Below are 20488 nucleotides of genomic sequence, written 5' to 3' on the forward strand. Positions count from 1 at the left end.
TACAAGAGGAATTGGGTACCAAGTTGTGTTTAAGTACAGCTTACCATCCGCAGACTGATGGTCAGAGCGAACGAACGATACAAACACTTGAAGATATGCTGAGAGCATGTACCCTGGAATTCCTAGGTAATTGGGACGAACATTTACCTTTGGTAGAATTTTCCTATAATAATAGTTTTCACTCGAGCATTAAGATGGCACCTTATCAAGCTTTGTACGGGCAGAAGTGTCGTACGCCATCTTGTTGGCTTGAGGTTGGGGAAAAGCAGTTTATGGGACCGGAGATAGTCCATCAAACTGCTAAAAAGTTGAAAATAATTAGGGAAAGAATGTTAGCAGCTCAGGATCGTCAAAACAGCTATGCTGACAACAAGCGAAGACCGGTGACTTTTGAAGTTGGAGATTCGGTTTTGCTTAAAGTCTCGCCGTGGAAGGAACTTATAAGATTTGGTAAAAGGGGAAAATTAAGTCCAAGGTTTATTGGATCATTTAAAGTTCTTCAAAGGATTGGGAACCAAGCTTACAAGATCGAACTACCAGAAGAACTGAATGGAATTCATAACACTTTTCATGTGTGTTATTTGAGGAAGTTCACGGGAGAAGTTCCCGACATGATTCCACTTTCGGAGTTGAGAATCGATGAGAACAAAAGGTTGATTGAAGAACCAGAGGCAATCGTTGACCGAAAGACTAAGAAGTTGCGACGCAAGATGGTCGAGTTAGTTCTTGTCCGATGGAAACACACGAATGGGCCGAATCTCACCTGGGAGACGGAGAGTGACATGATGGGTCGCTATCCGCATTTGTTTGTTGATGTGTGATTCCGGGGACGGAATCATTCTAAGGTGGAGAGAATTGTAACGCCTGTGTTTCTGGGCTTGTCATTAATGTTGATATAATAGTCTAGGTTAACCTTTGTAACCCGTTTTGAAATAATAGGAGTGTATTATTTGAGTATTATGTGTTTTGTGCCTAATTGCTTAATTATGTGATTTGATTAATTAAGAATAAAAATAATCGTCAAAATTTAAGTGTAAAATAAACTCGATATCTTTACATGAAGTTGTAATGGCAGAAACGAGGTTTCCGAATATATATAGAACGCCCAAATCTAACTTCGTATGAGGAAGTTATGATTTTCTGAAGTTTCGACTTAGCGGTATGCAGCCCAAATACTCAATTTGAGATCGAGCGGTTTTTAGCCGAAACAATCTAAACGAGAATCGAAGATCTCGTTGTTAGGAGTGAAACGATGAAAAGATAGGCGAGAACGGACGTCGGACGAAGAAGTTATGAATTTATAACGAAGTTTTCCTATCCCGGCCTACTAAAAATAAATAATAAAAATAAATTCAAAATTAGCCGACGGAGTCTAAACGAAAGTTGTAGAGCGTAGTCTCACATACGCGTGGATATAAAGAAAGTCGAAAACAAAGTTCATATGTAGAAGATATGAATTTCCGAAGTTTATTAAATAATCAATATTTAAATTTAATCTTTAATTCGGATGTATATCCGAAGGAGTCACCTATCTGATCCGAAGTACGCCCAGTGTACAACGAAGCATGACACGCCTCGCACTCGATTTCTTCGGATGACGCATGCAGTGACGAATTCGGACGCGTACGCCCAGCGTACTGCGAGGGTTCCGGGCTTATTTGCTCATTTCTCCTCCTTTTTGTGTCGAAGCTCTGCGTGTAAACCCCCGAAGCCATACCGACACCCCGGATCTCATATCCAAGTTAAGAAGGAAGTTTCACGCTCCCGAGATCCCGAGAAGTGCGATTCCCGAGCCGAAGCTCTGCCCGCGAGAAGTTCGATTTTTGTGAAGATCTTCCAGATCTACCGAAGAATACTACTTCTGCAAGTCGTAGTGCTGTCCGATCATCTTCTGATCAAGTGAGTGTGTAGTTACTTTCTTCTAACGCATAATTATGAAGTATTCTATATGAAATACGTGTTATGTGTATAATTTTGTTGTTATGTGTGTGAATTTATATTCACTCTCTTCTATCTCGTAGATCTGATTTATTTTCTACGAAATATGTGTTATGCGGGTGTGCCTCATCTGTTATGTGGAATATGTATTGAATGAAAATGCTATACAGGTTTTAAACTATGTATAAAAATATATAATTTTATCTACTAATATGTTGGGTAGAACATGGGTAGATAGTTGATGTATGATAAACAGATGAGAGGCCTCGATGTTGTTGTTGTTGATCTAGTTATTCAACGGAGTATGGATAACGACCACAGACTCTTTCTAAACAGTCCAGTGAAACGCTAGCAGGTTCATAACTTGTAGGCGTTGTAAATGATGTGTTCACCGGTGTACTCTATCCCCCTCATGGTTGCCTTTAGGACATCTATTGTTGAGGAAACACCTTAGCAGTACTGTCCGTCCCGATTAGAATCCTAGATTAGGTCACTTGAGATAGATGTTGTTTTAGGGACGTAAAGTGAGCATAACGGGAATGGGTAATCGGGTTGTTGTTGGTTGGTGAAATTAAATATAATTATTTATTGTGGGTTGAAACCCTATATGCTCACCAGGCTCCCAAGCCTGACCCACTCAGTTTTATTTGTATTACAGGAAGTGGCGCAAGGGCATAAGATGGATGAATCATCGAGTTGTTTTGTTTACAAGTCTGTATATGTATATATTTGTTGAACGACTTGTAATGTTATCGTTTATGCTTTATGGTCTGTATCGGAACATGACATCCCGAGTTTTGATTATATAATGAAAATGCATCTCTTGATGAAATTCTTCGATAAATATTATTTTATCATATTTTGTTTTGGGAACAATTTCCGCAACTCTTTTAAATCAAAAGGATTTATTCTGAAATTATTTTAAAAAGCATAAATGAAACCGGTCTTTTCTGGCCGATATTTTGGGGATGTCACACATACATCTAGCATCCTAACATAACAAAATCATGGGTTGGCATTGGTTCCTTCGACCCGCTAAAAATGGTGAGGAAACTCATCTCGCACTGCCAAATCTCACAAAAAGGATCTCTAACTGTTGGCTCGCTAAAATCCCTGTGCTATCAATCACAAAATAATCATCCAATCAATAATTGAATCCCAAGTCACACAAAGAGTCTAAACTAGGGTAAAAGGCCTTTTTACCCTTCAATTTGTTCGGCCCAAGGCCCAAGTCCAAATCAATTGTCCAAAGGCCTAATATTCTAAAATAATCACCCAAGGCCCACTAGGGCCAAATTTTCCAAATTGGGCCCAATGCCCTTCATGGGCCTTAAACCAAGGTCCAAAGTATTCTTAGCTCCAAAAAAATACTTTAATGGCCCAAAATAAATCCCTAGACTCCTAAAGCCCAAAATGAAGCCCAACACCAAAAAGCAAACTTTCGCAGCCCACTATTGAGTACACAGGGCGTACTCGGCTTGTACGCTAAGCATACTCGCTTTAGGGCTTGTATGCAGCGCATACAAGCTTGTACGCCAAACGTGCTCCCCTGTTTGGCCAACTTTTCATTTCCATCTCTTAACCGATTAAGACCTCAACCTAAACTCAGATCTAACTTCCTTAAGATGGTTTATCACATAAAGTTGCCAACTTTACATGCATACATGGCTTAATGAGACTCTATAGCTCAAAAGGGCTTAATAAATGACTTAATACATGCATGAGACCATAAACACCATAAAGTTTGCACCTTTAAGCTTGAGGAACTCTCCAAACATTCAGATCTACAAGATTTAGCTTCTAAAACGGCCTTAACCCATCAATACCAACCAAAAATGGACAAAGGGGCAAAAAACCATAACATGAAGAGATCTAAGCAAAGAGTAGACAAGGTATGAACTTTATACCTTAAAAGTCACCAAAATATGGAGCTAAATCTGGATCTCTAGACTTCCCTCCAATGAATGAGTCTTCTAACACTTCAAGGAGCACAAACCACCAAAAATCAAGACCAAGGCTCAAGAACACTCAAAGATGCTATTAGGGTTTTAGGACAATGGAGGTTGATAAAGAGGCCATCCCTAGGGACTTAAGGAGCTTATATAGGGTGCGACACCCTAAAATTAGGGTTTCATTAAACCCTCGTATGCCCAACGTAACCCTCGTACGTGATGGGTTTTATACAAACAAACAATCCTATGTGTACATGCAACCCTAGATTTGAGGATCTATGTCTTCACTATTAGACATACAAGCATTGAACACAAAAACTAGAAACCCTAGGAGGCACATCTAATTTTTTAAATTAACATATAATTAGGGTTAGGATACATACCTTGATTGTTATATTGTAATAACAATCAAATCCTTGAAGATCTTGAACATTGGTAGCAAGCGCCACAAGTGTTGCGCCTCTAATGGCTCACAAACAAACCTAGCAACCAATGATTACTATGGAGAGAGAGAAGTAGAGTATAATTTCGGCCCTTAGCCTTTCTTGGAGTGCCATCCACTAAATCCAACCCTATAGGGGTTTATATAGGTGATAAGGAAGGTTTAGGATAAGGCAGGTGTATCTTAGATAACCCTAATCCCTTAACTTCCTCCCTAAGGCTTCCAAGGCACCCTTAGAGCCCAAGAAAACCCTAGGACACTCTAGATTTCGTTCCCCCACCTCTAAGGGAGGTTCTAGAATGCTCAATGCACAACTTTTGATCATTGTCACCTTTAGTCCCTGTAGTTTCAATTAATTCCTTTAATCCCAAAATTAATTCCAAATTAATTTTTGATTAAATATTAATTAAACAATATGATTTCTAATTAATATATTATATCCATAATACATTAATAAATCATTTATCTTGATTATTAATTTATTAACCAAGCAATAAATTAATAGATCATTCTTCTCCCTCTAACAATTATCCTATTCAATTGCCAGGTTTGAAGGCAACCCAAAAGGACATTGCTACTATCAATTCAAGTACATAACAATTATAGTTATGGGCTTAGACACCTAATCCAACAGTATGCACAACGTACGAGGCTCAACTCCGCGATCAAACTTCCTCCTCAGTACGCTAAGCGTACCATGTGGTACACCACACGTACTAGCTTCTCATCTAGTACGCTAAGCGTACCCAATGATACGCCCCACTTACTAACTCCAAGGACCAAAATGCAATATCTTAATTAAGAAGTGTTAAAAGGAAACATACCAAATTCAAGCGTTACATAAGGATAAAAAGAAAATTGAAAATAAAAGATTATTTAGGATAAATAATCTAGACAAAAGTCGTAGTAATAAAAAAAGTGAACTCTTGCATATAAAGAACGCCTAAATATGATTTCGTGAGAAGAAGTTATGATTTTTCGAAGTTCAAGCGTAGTAGTGTGCAACTCATAAACCGAAACCTAGATCGGTCGGATGTTAGGAAAAACAATCTAAACGGGAGTTGAAGATCTCATCGATATGATCCGTTGATATAAAGACAGTCAAGAACGGAGGTCATATGAGAAAGTTAAGATTTTTATTCGGGCTTTAACAGATTAAACCAATAAAAATATAACTTTAAAAATAAAGTGAGAATTTAGCCGACGAAGTCTAAATGAAAGTTGTAGATCTCGTCGATAGCTATGCATGGATACAAAGAACTTCAAAAACGGAGTTCGTACGAAAACAACAACAAAGCATCTCGTTGTTTATATAGGTTGTGAATGTTAGGATATATAAAATTGTCCAACGGTGTTGGTTGTTGTCGTGAAATACCTTTGTTCTTTATTTGTATCCATGGGGACTTAAGCCATAAGTATACATGTTTTTCTCGATGAGAACGCCTAAGAGGTGGTTTAGGCATTTGTATTCTTCATGGGGAATCATTTTTATATCTGATGAGCCATTATATGTGGATATCTTTGTAGGTCTATCATTCAGCAGTTGTACATGTGTATCTAACCGATACCCATACCTATGTTTCCATAAGTCATTATTTTATGTATTAGCAACATCATCTATGATAAGTGCCTATTATAAAGTTAAATAAAAATGTACGGGAGTGAAATAACTAACAATGTATATCCACCCCCTTTGAGGTACCAACATCATCTCCGACAACCTTATTATTAAGTTTTAAAAGCATCGCTACTATAGCTTCAAGTTCTACAAAACACATCTTATGTGCCCTCAACTTCTCGCAACATTCACGAACCTCGTTTTGCAACTCAATAATAATTCGGTCTGTATTAGTTAATGGTACAATGGGTGGTGGTAGTGGTGGGTCGAATACATATGAAATTTTGGCAACATCTGACTGCGCCTTCTTTTTTCGAGGCTTATAGGTAGGCAAGTGATGAGGTGATGGTGTTAGCGAAGGTGCCCTGTGAACGTATGTGGTTATTGAAGTTGGACGCTCAGGCCACGCGGGTTTAAAAGTTCACCATTCAACACGACTCTCATTTGTTGTCGGCTTCGACTTTTCTATAAGTCTATAGTCCCGCCAAAAAAATTGTAAAATTGTAAATAAGCATAAATTATACATATAGGTGAAGATTATAAATAATATAAGTAATCATACATCGTCAATGATTAGAAACTTCTTGCATTGACCAAGCTGCATCTTCTTCAATTTTGACCATCCAACAATCTGAGGGATCACATTCTGTTGTCAGGTACCAAACAAACTGCTCACGAGAAATGTCTGAAGGATCCATATATGAAAGAATCATGTATTACAATATTAGATAATAGAAAACGTTTAGTTGTTAAACATGTACCATTTTTTGAGGTTGTGTAGTACTAGATGTATAAGCTTCTCAACCTTATCGATCCCAAATTATCCTCCCGTATGGATATTCGTGACATAAGAAATTCATAATTGATTTTGTAAAAATATTAATAATGATAATTATAAATTAACGACATGATACATGTTGAATTCATTAAGGTTGGATAACAAAGCGAAATACTCCTCTGTTACAAGCAACCACCCATTGAAACCATTCTTTAACAAATATAGAAGACATACACGGACCACTTCCTCGTCCGATAAGTCATTAAAGGAATTTTCAAACACATTGACCACCTGTTTTAATTTCACAGAGTCATTCTTCTTAACCATCGGAAATACACGGGATCAAAATGCGGCGACAAAAATGGAGGAAACAAAATATTCACCAAACTGGAAGTCGATGAGAAGACACAATTCTTTCTTACCAATGCTCTGTCACAACTTCATGGCAAAACACATAATGTAGAAGTAAATGATCCCCTTCTACCCCCACATGAATATTTAAGCATCTACCAAAATAGGTCTTTTGGAGCATAATCTTGCATGGTGATTTGTTTTTGAGTGCCACAAGAATATCCGCAACAATTGCGGGTTTGCAAGATAGTGTAATTGATGCTTCAAAAATCTTGTCATGCTGCAAATAAAAAAAAAACAATTAATTTCAAGGTAACTCATAAGTTTAAACGGTGATCCAGAACGAATTGTGATGAATATTTCGGAGTTGTTCTTCACATTCCCGACTTGTTCTTCGTGTTGCGGAGTAGTTCCTTACATTCCGGACAAATCGGAGATGTTCCATAATGTTTTTTTTTCTTTTTGGGAATACTAAATTCCGATGTATAATACCATAACACAAATAAGTAAACTACTTTTGGGTTGGTCTTAAATCTAATTTAAGCATCTAGAGTAGGTCCATAACGCGTTTTGTCCATTCTTGAACTGTTCCTCGTGTTCCAGACTAACTTACTTACAACAATAATCTTAAAATCAAACTACTAAAAGTGTCGGGGTGAATGATTTACCCATAAAACGACCAAATCATCAAAGATCGTATTTCATATCTTCTTTGGTTTTTAAGTTTGAAATATGTAGAAGGGTCAGAATGTGTAGGAATGGGTTTGTAGTTACTTATTTGGAATAAAATCTAGAACCAGGTTTTGTAAATTGAGCCTGAGAATATCTCGGAGTAGTTTGAAATGGGCATTCTGGAATGTATTTAATGAGTCGGGCTGGATACAAAGTCTGAAATGGTATGTGGAATGACTCATAAAAAGAACAATGTTTATTTTGAAAAAATGATTTTATAATGATTAATAAATACAAAAAAAAAAGGTTAGAATACTTCGACTCCCAAAAAAATAAAATAAAAGATAATAAGGCTGGAGGGAGTGGCCTCGCCACCCCTCTCGCCAAAAGGTTCGCTAAGAGATGTCACACCATCCCCAACAGTTCGCTAAAGAACGCGCCATGAAGAACTCGTTAAGAAGATAGCGAGATGAGAGAGAACGGAGAACTTAAATCTGATTGGTTATTTCCTTTTTCTACTTTTTTTTTTCAAGATTCACCTTTGGTTCGCTGCTGTTGCCTCCCTCAATCTCCTCTCCACAAATTTGAGCTATTCACTTGCTTTCGGAAAAAAAAAATCGCAATTTCTAAGCTTGAAAATGGAAAATGGAAGACTGTAGCTGCAACTAGTTGCTGGGAGGAAGAAGACAGAAAATCTGAATTTGACAGAAATAGACCTCCAAAGGTCACATACTTACACATCACACCCCCTACTTTAATTCCTCTCACAAACTAAGTTTTCGAAATTACCAAAAGGACCCTACACTTAAATTTTATACTTATTTTCACGTAATTGATGTAATATTATATTAATTGTTGGTGATTTAAAAAAATAAAATTTGATTAAAATATATGCATAAAAAATATTTGTGTGTTAAAATAAGTGAAAATATTTTCATATATTTGATCAATTAGATTAAATGGTTGCTCGGTGGTTTTTTGATTTTTTAAATAAAATTCAGATTTAAAATTTTTCAGCATAAAAATTGTTTGTGGATTAAAATAAAATAATTTGATTAAATAAGAAAAAGAAAAAAAAAATGCTAGGAGTGTTACACTGGCTACCAAATGCTAAGGGTTAAATAGTAAAATATGAAATGACACTTAAAAATCTTGCAAGGTGTTAAAATTACCGCTTAATAAAAAATAAAATCCAAAATGTCGTTTCTAGACCTAGTTTATCTTTATTGAACTAAAAGCGAGTGGACGATCGTGTTCTTCATATTCCATTCACGAAGGTATAACTTGAATGCTAATAGCGTTAATATCTATTTGTTTCTCAAGCTAACTATGTATATAACTGCATACATTGCATCTGAATCTGATTTTCGATTATCGTCGTAACATTCTCCGTCCGCTGTCTTCTGGTTAGGGTTTTAATTGATTTATGTATCATTAGTTAATTTTGTGTAATTATCTAAATGTTTACACTGCTGTCGTCGATTCACTAATTCTTTACTTCTTCCCCTGGAAACAGATATGGATTGCACAATTTCTGAGGAGGAATTAAACTCACATAAATGCTACCATACTAAAAATCCCAGCTTAGGGATCGGGTTTTTAGGTATTAGGGTTTCTGCCACCATTTCAGTTAGTTAGTATAACTTAATCGTTTGCTTAGGTAATTAGGTGTTAGCATCCATGATCGAGTGCAATGAATCAAAAGATGCAGCGGGATGATGGACTATTTATCAGTTAAATTTCTTCAATTTTGTATTCTAATTAGAGAAGTAACTGTATATGAAAGAATACTATACTCTTGGTTCTTGATTTTAGTACTTTCCAAATGCAAAGCTGACATGGTGTTTCTTGCCAAATGACAATCAACATTTATTTGCATGTAGTATTTGTTATAATGTTTGATGTAGTTTTCTATGTTTTCTCATACTTAAACAATTCATACTGTTTTTACATCTGAAAATATGTGTTTGATCCCAGAAATCAAAGTATGTTGTTTATAGGATGTAACATATACTATCTACACATATGACATCTGATGTCACTGATGAGTTTCATCTCCTTAAATATCTTCAGTATAATTTTTTATGTGATAAGAAACCAAGTAAATGCAACAATGTGGTAACTGCTAGAGTTGGCACTTATATTGTGCATTTGCAGCATACTAACAGGTTGTGATATCTTTGTGCGCTTTCTTTTTATTTTATTTTCTTTCTAATGATTTTTCAACAAAATTACTACATTGGGCTTTTAGAGACACCATAATGGGTATCATTTGAACAAAATGACCAAAACACCCTTCATAAATGAAATTCATTTTATTTAAATTTTAATAAGTAATAATTTCACATGCTACTGAACCTTTACCCACACGCCAAGACTAGGTATGCCTGCATGAACCAAATACAAGAGATAATACCCTGGTGGTGCAATCTCAGCCGTTGATGGCCCAAACACCCCAATACTATAAGTCTTCATAAACGACTCTCCTACCATCGACACATTCTTATCATCCTTCAACACCACCATTCTCTGATTCATTCCCAATGAATGTGTCGTGAATGATGGTGCTATAATCCTCACTGTAACTCTCGATAGCTTCAAAAACTTCAATACTGTAAACATCAATATCAATGGCTTCCTATACTCCATAACCTCAACATCAATGCTCACAATTTCTGGCCTCAGTGGATCGTATTCTTTTGCTAAATAAGGTGGTAAAAACGCTTCCAAACTTAACTCAGAAGGAAACTCAACATTTGTAAAGTTATAAAACGGATTCGGGTTGCTACCCGCTACTAAAACCCGCCCGTCCGTCACCAAAATAGCAACCGAGTTATAAAGTCTTGGTCTCGATGCCGATTGCATCACAGAAAATCTCCTATTCGGAGGCCCGTTCGGGTGGTAAATAACGGGCCGGGTCACCGGATCACGTGCGTTGCCCCATCCGGCTGTCCCCGACCCGGCTCCATTTATGATAATCACTTCTCCGTTAGGCAAAATGACCATATCACCCATGGTTCTCGCAATCGGCATCGTTTCGATCTCCCAAGCAGGATTCTCATTCGTGACTTTTATCCGTCCGCAAGTCGGAACTGCTCGGATGAATTCGCGGGCCCGTTTTATGTTCAAGAACGCGTCACGTGGGGCCCCACCGCATACCATGACCTCGGGCTCGATTTGCGTGTTTTCATCTAACGGAAGCAAAATAGACGACCCGGAGCTTGGGTAGTTTCGCGGGTCGTCCCCGGGAATTGGCGGAAGGTGTTTGACTACACGGTTTCGGTTATAGTCAAACACCACAGACCGTATGTTTGCAAAAATGAATAGGTTTCCATCAGGTAATAAATGGACAAACGGGTACAAGTTATTTTCGCTTATAACCTCATCAGTTTTAAAGAAATCCAACCAAAAAGAAGATACATTGAGGGGGGGAATAAAGTAATCCGGCAAAGTCGAAGGGTAAAACTCGTAATTATTTTGTTGTCGCCCGCCTATTATGATAACCCGTCCATCGGGTAATATTTGATCGGTCGAGTACCACCTTCGTTCAGTGAGGTACCCATGGTACTCGATCCAATCACATGCCTCGTCATCACATGGGACCATGGTTCGAACCGTGTGGTCCCCATCATTGTACCCTCCGGTCTGAACCAGGGTCCCGTCTGCTAGAACTGCACCAGACGAGCACCATGTATCGGTTTGAATAGATAAAGGTCGAAACGTGTTGGTCTGTATATCGTATAGGATTGAGTGAGCTGTGCAGTCCTTTTGGAGCATGGGATCGAACGGATCGTATCGACATCGGTTGAATGGGAGAGTTATGTTTGAAGGACCGAAGTCGGTTCTATCAAACATGACAATTTTGTCGTTGTGTAGGAGTTGCATGTGCATGGGGGATATGCCGAGGTTGTCGTGTAGGAGAGTCCATTTGCCGCTGATGCCGGAGGTATTTTGCGGTGGGGTTAGGGGTATGGTGGTTGTTGGAGGTAAGGCTAGTAGCGTGAAAAGGACAAAGTTGGTGAACATTTTTTGGTGGTGTTTGTTGGGAAATTGGTGTGTTTAGGGTTGGGTTTGGTATGGTAGTGAGGTTGAGAAGTTGTAGGGAGGTAACTAGATTTGTGTGATCATAATGAATAATCATGGCAAAGTAATTAAACTGGTTCATTTTTAGCTAGAATAGTGGTTTGTTTGTGTCATATTCTTTGAGCCTGACACCAAGTCTGTCGAGCCATTTTTGTTTGCGAGTTTGGAAGATATTTTAGGGTTTCTTTTGTTTGTTGATAACTAGGAAGGAAAATACATCCTTATTGATTGTTCTATTAACATCGTCTGTGAAGTCTGAAGACGGTGTTAGTTTTTTAGCGAGCTTCCCATGTCAAATTCTTTTGTTCAATGGCCATCGAATGCCTTTGGGGATTTTTTATGCATCAAGAAGAAACAATTAAAATCTTTCAATTGTTAAGGATTTTTGTTTTTTTTTAAAAGTTGTTTGTTTTTTCAAGAATCAAGATCGTTAAATAAAAAACAATACAACACAAACAAGTTTAGAATTTGATAATGTATAATGTTGAAAAAAGAACGAACTCATGAATGAAAACTATCTTCGCAAGTCTCTATATAGGTGAAAGTTTTACATGAATATACTAGACGATATATTGAGTGTCACGTCTCCAGCGGTTGTTTCTAATAACATATTTGTTATGTAATCGTATGTATCAGAAAATTGGTTTCGTGTTTAACGTAAATACTTAAATAAGTAAATGTTGATCATGCTTTCGTTAGAGCATAGCGGACTAATTTATGATACAGATTGGACAAAAAGTAAGTTCGTGCAAAATAAATGGCGCTCATGAGACCATAGCAAGCTAAATCTTCGTAAATGTATCATCACAACATGTGATTTGCGAATTTGATGGTTGTTTTGTAATAAAATATAAAAATATGGTTTTTAGTTATATTTTACCACCCGAACAGATCAATATAATTTTTAAACTGTGTTTGACATGCATAAACTAGTTATTTATTTATTTTTTTGACCTCATTGCACTTTAGTGTTTAGTGAAACCTATAAAATAGCTTACAAATAGTTTATAAGGTATTTCTTTTAATAGAAAGTGATTATTACATAATATTTTTTTCTTCACACACAACAATTTAGGTTTTATATAATTATACATTTTTTTTCTTCATACACAACAATTTAGGTTTTATTTAATTATACAGTACAATATTTTAAAGCATAAATTATTATATACAGAAAATATATATATACTCCATATAAAAATCAACTTACCTTTTTAATAAACTACTTGTTAATTAGTTTGTAAATCAGAAGCTAAGAAGCTAACTTTTACACAACTTTAAAGTAATTACAAAAATATTAAAGATCAACTGTTTTTGGCCTTATAAAATGACTAGCAATTCCATAAGTTGTAAAATTATTCTCCGATATTCTTTTTTATTTCACAATTATTACCTTTTTTTTCTTTTCTACAAGCTATTGCTAGTAAAAAGGTAATTCAATGATGTTGTTTTGAAAATTAATGAAATTCGGGAACACCAATTTCTTTTATTTTCTTCTAATTTACATCTATTTGAGGTTAAGAGTTCAAGTATTGTCGTGAATATATGCAGATTTAAGTACTAGTTTAGGAGTGTTAGATTTGTTGTTTAAAAAAAAAACAATGACATGACATTAATTAAATAGTTATTTATACAATACTAAGGTTGCGTTTGTTTTTTTTTTAAAATAGCTCTTCAAACTTCTTAGTGCTGCGCCGCACATACGCACAACACTTTTAAGTTCGTAGCAACTTCGGGCTCAAAAACCTCTTCCCGTCCTCTTCCCATTGGGCTTGCCTTTCTCACCTCTTCTAACCTGATCTAACAAAAAAAAACGCACTAAACGAAAAAAAGAAACACAGAAGATCGCTCCAGCCGTTCTCCTTCTTCGTTCTCAGTTCTCTTCTCGTCGATCGCCGACTCCAGCCGCTCGCCGGTCGCCACTGCTGCTTCCCGGTGCTCGTTCTTTGCTGCTATCGTCAGGTTCTCACTATAATCCTTAAATTTCTTACCCTTCTAACCTCAAACTGATTCTAATCTTCCATTTTCTTCAACCAGTATAGGATAGATTCAAAGCCTGGGAATCTTCTGGGGTTACAATCATCCCAGTGTTGCCCAGCCTGCTGATAGTTGTGCTGGTGAATTAGTGTATGTACCGGCAGCTTTTGTTTTTTTTTTTTTTTATAATTTTGTTTGTAAATTGCAATCAGTAGCATTCAATTTGTTATTTGGGTTACTTATCTTTTGGGTTGTCATTACACTATTGAAGTGGATTTCAACCGAGTAAGTAATTCTTGCATATTGGATTTCAACCCAAAAAGTTATTTGTTTAAAAGATGATTGGCCTAAAGAGCAAATTAGCCCTTTTATAAGTTGACAGGGAAATTGTTATTGATAATAGTAAATTAGTAATGTTGTTTGATACGAATGTTTTTTGTAGGAAGTTACTTCTATTCTTGTTGACAATGGTGTAGCTAATGAGAAGATTTTGAAAAACTTTTGAGGTTCAAAATCCAAAATGGTGGATTGTTGTATACTTTAGTTATAATTTATTTCAAGCATCTCAGTTTGGAATCATGGAATAACATCAGTTTTTTTAGATGTAAATGTACAATTTTACCCTCATAGAAGCTGCTCCACATGTTGGAAACTAGGTGATACCGAAGGGCAAGAAGACTGTGTACTCTATATATTTATTTACTCGTTATCAAAATTTAATGGTCCAAATTCTGAAGTGTATGCATTGTTTGACAACATTAGAGAATCGAATTTTGTTCCTTTGATCTAATTCTAAAAAAGTTTGGTATTAAAAAACTATTTTCGGTTTATTAAATTACTTTATTTTAAATTTTTTAATATCTACAGCAGTCTGCAGACGTTAAAAAAACAATCATGTTTCTCATTACAGTCTGCAGCACTTTGGTCCACCTCTTCCGTTGCAGAGGGCTGCAGAGGTGGTCTGCAGACTTCAGACAGTTTCACTTCGAAAAAACAAACAACACCTAAATGTGAGAGTCGAGTTTATTTAAAAAAAAAATAAATATGAAATTCTAAACATTTGAATTTTGAATTTATAAAAAAAATGTAATAAAATTTTTTTATGTTTTAAATTAAAATGTTTTTTCTTTTTTAAATTTAAACAAATAATTTAGATAAATAAATAAAAAACAATAATGAAGGTTTAGTTTAATAACTTTAAAATTAGAAGGAAAATTCATTATTGAAATTAATATGTATTTATTATTACATTTAAATATGTGAAATTTATAAAATAAAAAAAAAATCATAAAAAAAGTTGAAAATAATAAGAACTATTTTCAAATAGTTTTTACTTTTTTGTAACACACTTTAATGTGATATATTTGAGATATTCCCTTTTATATATATATATATATATATATATATATATATATATATATATATATATATATATATATATATATATATATATATATATATATATATATATATATATATATATATATATATATATATATATATATATATTTTACTAGCATAAAATATGATTTGAATAAAAGTACACTGATCTGTTTTGACTTCCAGGGATTCATAAGTCTTCTTTTCTAGTTTCTACTCTCCCTTCGCAGCTCCGCCTGCGCTTGGATGAACTTAACGTCGCCGGAAAAATGGGCGGAGGAGATGTCCGGAAAACCGCGAGAAACAGAATCAAACCGACTACCAGCAGTGTATCCGGAGAAGATCATCGCGAACTTCGTAACCGGAAGGGTTTGCGGAGGGAAAGAGGCAAAGATCAACTTCGCATTTTAGATGTTAATTTTGTTCTTCTAGGGTTTACTATCGTATCGTCATTGGTCGCCCTGTTTTTTCTCTACCATTTCGTTCAGTTCTCCGATGCAGACGATCAATTGCCAAGGGTTATCACACCGTTTCCTGCGCCAAAAATCATGGACCTTGAGATGGTGAGATTAGGGTATTCGCTGCTTATTATGCATCGACTTCTTACAGATGACTGAATTTGATTGATTGTCTGCAGTTTCAAGGAGATCATAAGGAGAGCTTATATTGGGGAACATATCGTCCTCAAGTTTATTTCGGTGTCAGAGCAAGGTAAGCTTATAGTTTCGGGATTCCTTCTTGTGGCTAATTTTTCTCTTTTACATTTGGTTGCTGAATCCGTAATAGCAAGCTTCTGATGTTCATGTAGTTTGAACATTTAAGATATATGATATAAGTTGTCCTTTCCAGGACTCCAGAATCTTTGGTTGCTGGATTGATGTGGCTTGGTATAAAGGATGGACGATATTTTATGCGACATGTCTGCCAAGATGCAGATGATCTTCAAACATATGGTTGGAATAAACATAATGGAAGAGACTATGGACATCAGGTTCTAATTGATCATGGGATGACATTGACCACAAGTTTCTTGAAATCCAAGGTAGATGGAAGTGGCTATGGAGGAGACTGGGCTTTTCGAGTTGGAGTGCAATCTGAAAAGTATAAACCCTACCTGTTTCCTGAAATGATTTTTTGTTGGTACTACTGAAATAGATCAATTTTTCCTAAACTATTTCATCTACTGAATTCCAATTTCCACCACTGCAAGCAATTTACCCTGTATTGTTGTTCCTTGTTGCTGTTTTCAGATTAAGTGAAGAAATGCCAGATGCTGCACATCTTTTCTTTTATCTGGCTGATGAGGGTGAAAATGCGCTGAGCTTAGGTAGAAGTGTTACAGAAATTCATGAGAAGTCTCTGTTGGCATTTGGATCACGATCAGATGTCAGTGATTGGGAGCTACACTTAAAATCAACGGTAATATCATGAAAAATATATATATATATAATTTTTTTATTTTTACTGCTAATCCTTTTGAACTGATGTGATGACCAACTAGTTTTCAGGATGATTTTGAAATCCACCATGTTGGTCTCAAGACACCTCACATTCACAATCTCTCTGATATGGTCCAAGGAATTCTTGCACTACAAGTAATATACTAATATTTGACCTTAAGTTTTTTGTTTCCTGTAACTGATTTATTTAACTATTGTGTTGGTGATGGGATTGGGTTCTCCTTGTGCTTTAATAGGCAAGAAACTATGGCCATTTGGAGCTTCCAGACACATCTGAAGATTCTGCTAACATTTTAGTTTATCAGGTGCAGTTTTCATCATCCAAATATATGTTATTATATACTATGAGACTGTCATCATCATTCATCAAGCACAATTTAACTTTCTGGTTCAATTTCCATGAACCTTATCCTTTTGTCTTAGCAGATCTCTGCTAAAACTCCTTTCAAAGCAGACATTGCTTTTGTAACTGGAACTGATATTGATGATGCTGAAATCCAAGAACGTGTTAACAGCCTCACTGGTACTTGATATTACACTAATAATTTGTCAATATAAGTAATAGTTACCAATATCAGTAATAGTATCTTATATAATAGTATTATATTGTTTATATTTCTTTCTTATATGTAGGTACATCACTTACTAGTCATCTTCAGAAGAAGGAAAATGAATTTGATGATAAGTTCAATAAAATCTTTAATCCATCAGATAAGGTACCCTTCACAGAAGCTGTTGTTCCTTACTGTCTTTTTTTCATTGTTGTTGTTGTTGCTGTTTAAATTACATAAATACCCTTGATCTAAATGTTTATTTGCAGCTTGATTTTGAATCTATGGAAGTTGGTAAGGCTGCTATTGGAAATCTATTAGGAGGGATTGGATACTTCTATGGCCAATCAAAAATATTGTTTCCACAACCCTCTAAGGTAAATTTCTCTGTTTGTTATTCTTCCTTAATAATATTTATGCTTAAAATATTTATTTATAAACTATCATGAATATGTGTAAAACAGCATAAATCTGGTGGTGATTCTGTATTATATTGGCCTGCTGAGCTGTACACTGCTGTTCCAAGTCGCCCATTTTTTCCTAGAGGATTCTTATGGGATGAGGGTTTTCATCAACTATTAATCTGGTATATAAATTATACATTTTTTTTTTTTCTTTCTGAATTGTTCCTTTCCAAAATTTGGGTTTTCATTTTTTTTTATTTTTGTGTAGGCGATGGGATATGCATATTTCCTTGGATATTATTGGACACTGGTTAGATCTTATGAACATTGATGGTTGGATTCCACGTGAGCAAATTTTAGGAGCTGAAGCTTTAAGGTACACCATTGATCTTGATTTTTTATTGTAGTAGAGTATATTTTTGTGAAAATAACTTGTTATATATTTACAGTAAGGTACCTGAAGAATTTGTTGTTCAACGCCCGAGTAATGGAAATCCACCAACATTGTTTTTAGTCTTACAAGGTAAGTTTATTTTTTGTTTATAATAAAAAAAAATAAAAAAATCTTTTGATTGAAATATCTCAAGGATATGACTCCTGATAAAATGAAGCTTGGTTTTCAGATCTGGTTTGTGGCATGATGAAAAACAAGTTCTCTGCAACAGAAAGCAAGGAGATTTCTGCTTTTTTTGAACGGTCTTTTGGTCGTTTAGAAGCATGGTTTCAATGGTTTAATACAACACAATCAGGTAAAAAAGATGTTGGATGCTTCAACTTTATTTGCTTAGAAACAGTGTTGGTGGTAAAAAGATGGAAGAGTAATTAAAATTAATTTGAGATGTTGAAACTTCAACTTTATTTGAGCCTTAAAATATATATATATATATATATATATATATATATATATATATATATATATATATATATATATATATATATATATATATTAAATGACAGGCCAGCATAAAAGCAGCTATTACTGGCATGGAAGAAAAGAGAGTCAAACCATCTTTGAACTAAACCCAAAGGTTATTTTTATATCTTCAACCTCATTTAAATTGCTATTTTTTTTTTATTTTATTTACAAAAGTTATATCAGTAAACCAAGTGTCAATTAATTTTTGAAATGTTTTGTTAGACATTATCTTCTGGTTTGGATGATTATCCACGTGCCTCACATCCAAGTGAAGAAGAGCGCCACCTGGATCTCAGATGTTGGATGCTTCTTGCAGCCGATTGCATGCACTCCATCTCAAATCAACTTATCAACAAACAACAGTCCACCAACCTATATGGGGACACAGCCAACCTACTTGCTGATTTTGATCTTCTCAATAAGGTTTTTTATTTGTTTTTTAAAGTCAAATTTTATGTTATATATATATATATATATATATATATATATATATATATATATATATATATATATATATATATATATATATATATATATATATATATATATATATATTGATTCTAAATGTTGTTTCTTGTTTTCCAGATGCACTTTGACAAAGATTATGGTGCTTATTTTGATTATGGAAATCACACAGAAAAGGTTAAGTTGTATCCAACAGTTATGTTATGTTATGTTATGTTATGTCCTTTCATAGTATATAATCTTCATACAAAATTATAATTTATATATTTTTGACATTTTGAGTGAATGAATAAACATATTTAGGTTCGATTAAGAAGACAACTAGTGGAGAAAAATGGGAAACCCCCAAGTCTAGAGCTTGTTAGACAAGTTTTAGAGAAACCAGAATTGAGACTGGTTCCACATATCGGATATGTCAGTCTTTTTCCCTTCATCTGGAAGATCATTCCATCTGTAAGTTTAATTAATTAACTATTCATTATAATAATATCATTTCTTCCTATTTCATTATTATTTACATGTTTGTTTGTAATCTACATACATCCAGAACTCATGGATTCTAGAAAAACAACTCGACATTATTTACAACAACAGCACTTTGTGGACCGACTTTGGCCTGCGATCCCTCTCTAAAACAAGGTGTCGTGGAATTTATTTATTATTTATATATAACCAACATTGAATTTTTTTTTTTTTTTTTTTATATATATAGCTCGATGTACATGAGGCGAAATACGGAGCATGACCCACCATATTGGAGAGGCCCAGTTTGGATGAACATGAATTACTTAATTCTTTCATCCCTACATCATTATTCAAAAGGCATACAATATTATTTAATTCTTATATTATATGCATACATAGATACACCTTGAAACTAACTGTGTGTATTATTTGTTGTTGTAGAGGAAGGCCCATATAGAGAAAGAGCCGAGTTAATTTACAATGAGTTGAGGGGCAATCTGATTCGGTATAATGTTTATTACCAGCCAGTACTTTATTTATTTTTACAATTTACCTCTACATTTTTACGTATGTATGGTTGAAATTGTGCATGCAACAGGAATGTGATGAACAAGTATAAGGAGACAGGTTATTTATGGGAACAGTATGATCAGAAAAAGGGAAGTGGGAAGGGTGCACACCCTTTTACTGGTTGGACTTCGCTGGTGGTCTTAATCATGGCAGAATCATATACTCAATGTTGACACATTTTTTTGCAGTTTTCACTTGGGACTATTTATTTACTTGTAACATGAAGAAGAAGAAAAAACAATCGTTTAAGCAGTTTCTAAGTCTGAGGTATTAGGGAAAGACAAATTCATATACAAACATTGATCGAGCTTAAAAACTTTTTTAAAAATTTTCTACACTTCTATACAATATTTGAACAAAAAATGAGACAAAATTAATATACTAATCAACATTTTTATAAAACCCAATGTATCATTCAACATAAAAAACAAACATTTTTTAATAATTTAAATCTTACCGCTTTAAT

The 20488-nt window shown here is 34.8% G+C and overlaps 1 protein-coding gene, 1 long non-coding RNA gene and 1 pseudogene across 2 annotated transcripts; 2 read left to right on the forward strand and 1 right to left on the reverse strand.

The window, feature by feature from the left end:
* The first annotated feature begins 8914 nt into the window (after positions 1 to 8914).
* On the forward strand, positions 8915 to 9633 carry LOC145094377 (uncharacterized). Its single transcript, XR_013703317.1, has 2 exons — positions 8915 to 9028; positions 9268 to 9633. It is a non-coding gene; the product is annotated as an uncharacterized LOC145094377 (long non-coding RNA).
* Positions 9634 to 10100: 467 nt separating this feature from the next.
* Positions 10101 to 11777, reverse strand: LOC145095177 (aldehyde oxidase GLOX pseudogene; annotated as a pseudogene).
* A 1861-nt stretch (positions 11778 to 13638) lies between these two features.
* GCS1 (glucosidase 1) lies at positions 13639 to 20350 on the forward strand. Its single transcript, XM_079029936.1, has 23 exons — positions 13639 to 13796; positions 13872 to 13961; positions 15378 to 15754; positions 15829 to 15902; positions 16041 to 16292; positions 16442 to 16610; positions 16700 to 16786; positions 16888 to 16956; positions 17078 to 17174; positions 17285 to 17367; positions 17472 to 17579; positions 17667 to 17788; positions 17875 to 17982; positions 18056 to 18129; positions 18230 to 18355; positions 18564 to 18634; positions 18745 to 18945; positions 19108 to 19164; positions 19291 to 19440; positions 19535 to 19626; positions 19700 to 19809; positions 19894 to 19957; positions 20051 to 20350. Exons 3-23 carry the CDS (start codon positions 15461 to 15463, stop codon positions 20193 to 20195), a joined length of 2553 nt encoding a protein of 850 aa, XP_078886062.1. The 5' UTR covers positions 13639 to 13796; positions 13872 to 13961; positions 15378 to 15460; the 3' UTR covers positions 20196 to 20350.
* Positions 20351 to 20488: the final 138 nt, after the last annotated feature.

This window comes from Lactuca serriola, chromosome 3, assembly GCF_051521515.1.
Source record: "Lactuca serriola cultivar US96UC23 chromosome 3, Lser_US96UC23_V15, whole genome shotgun sequence".
Taxonomy (NCBI): Eukaryota; Viridiplantae; Streptophyta; class Magnoliopsida; order Asterales; family Asteraceae; genus Lactuca; species Lactuca serriola.

Excerpts from the sequence above, each read along its gene's own strand:
- GCS1 (XM_079029936.1), top strand. The coding sequence starts at position 15,461 with ATGGGCGGAGGAGATGTCCGGAAAACCGCGAGAAACAGAATCAAACCG. Across the intron at positions 17,983-18,055 it reads TTAGGAGCTGAAGCTTTAAG|TAAGGTACCTGAAGAATTTG; the intron begins GTACACCATTGA and ends ATATATTTACAG. Across the intron at positions 18,946-19,107 it reads ATTTTGATCTTCTCAATAAG|ATGCACTTTGACAAAGATTA; the intron begins GTTTTTTATTTG and ends CTTGTTTTCCAG.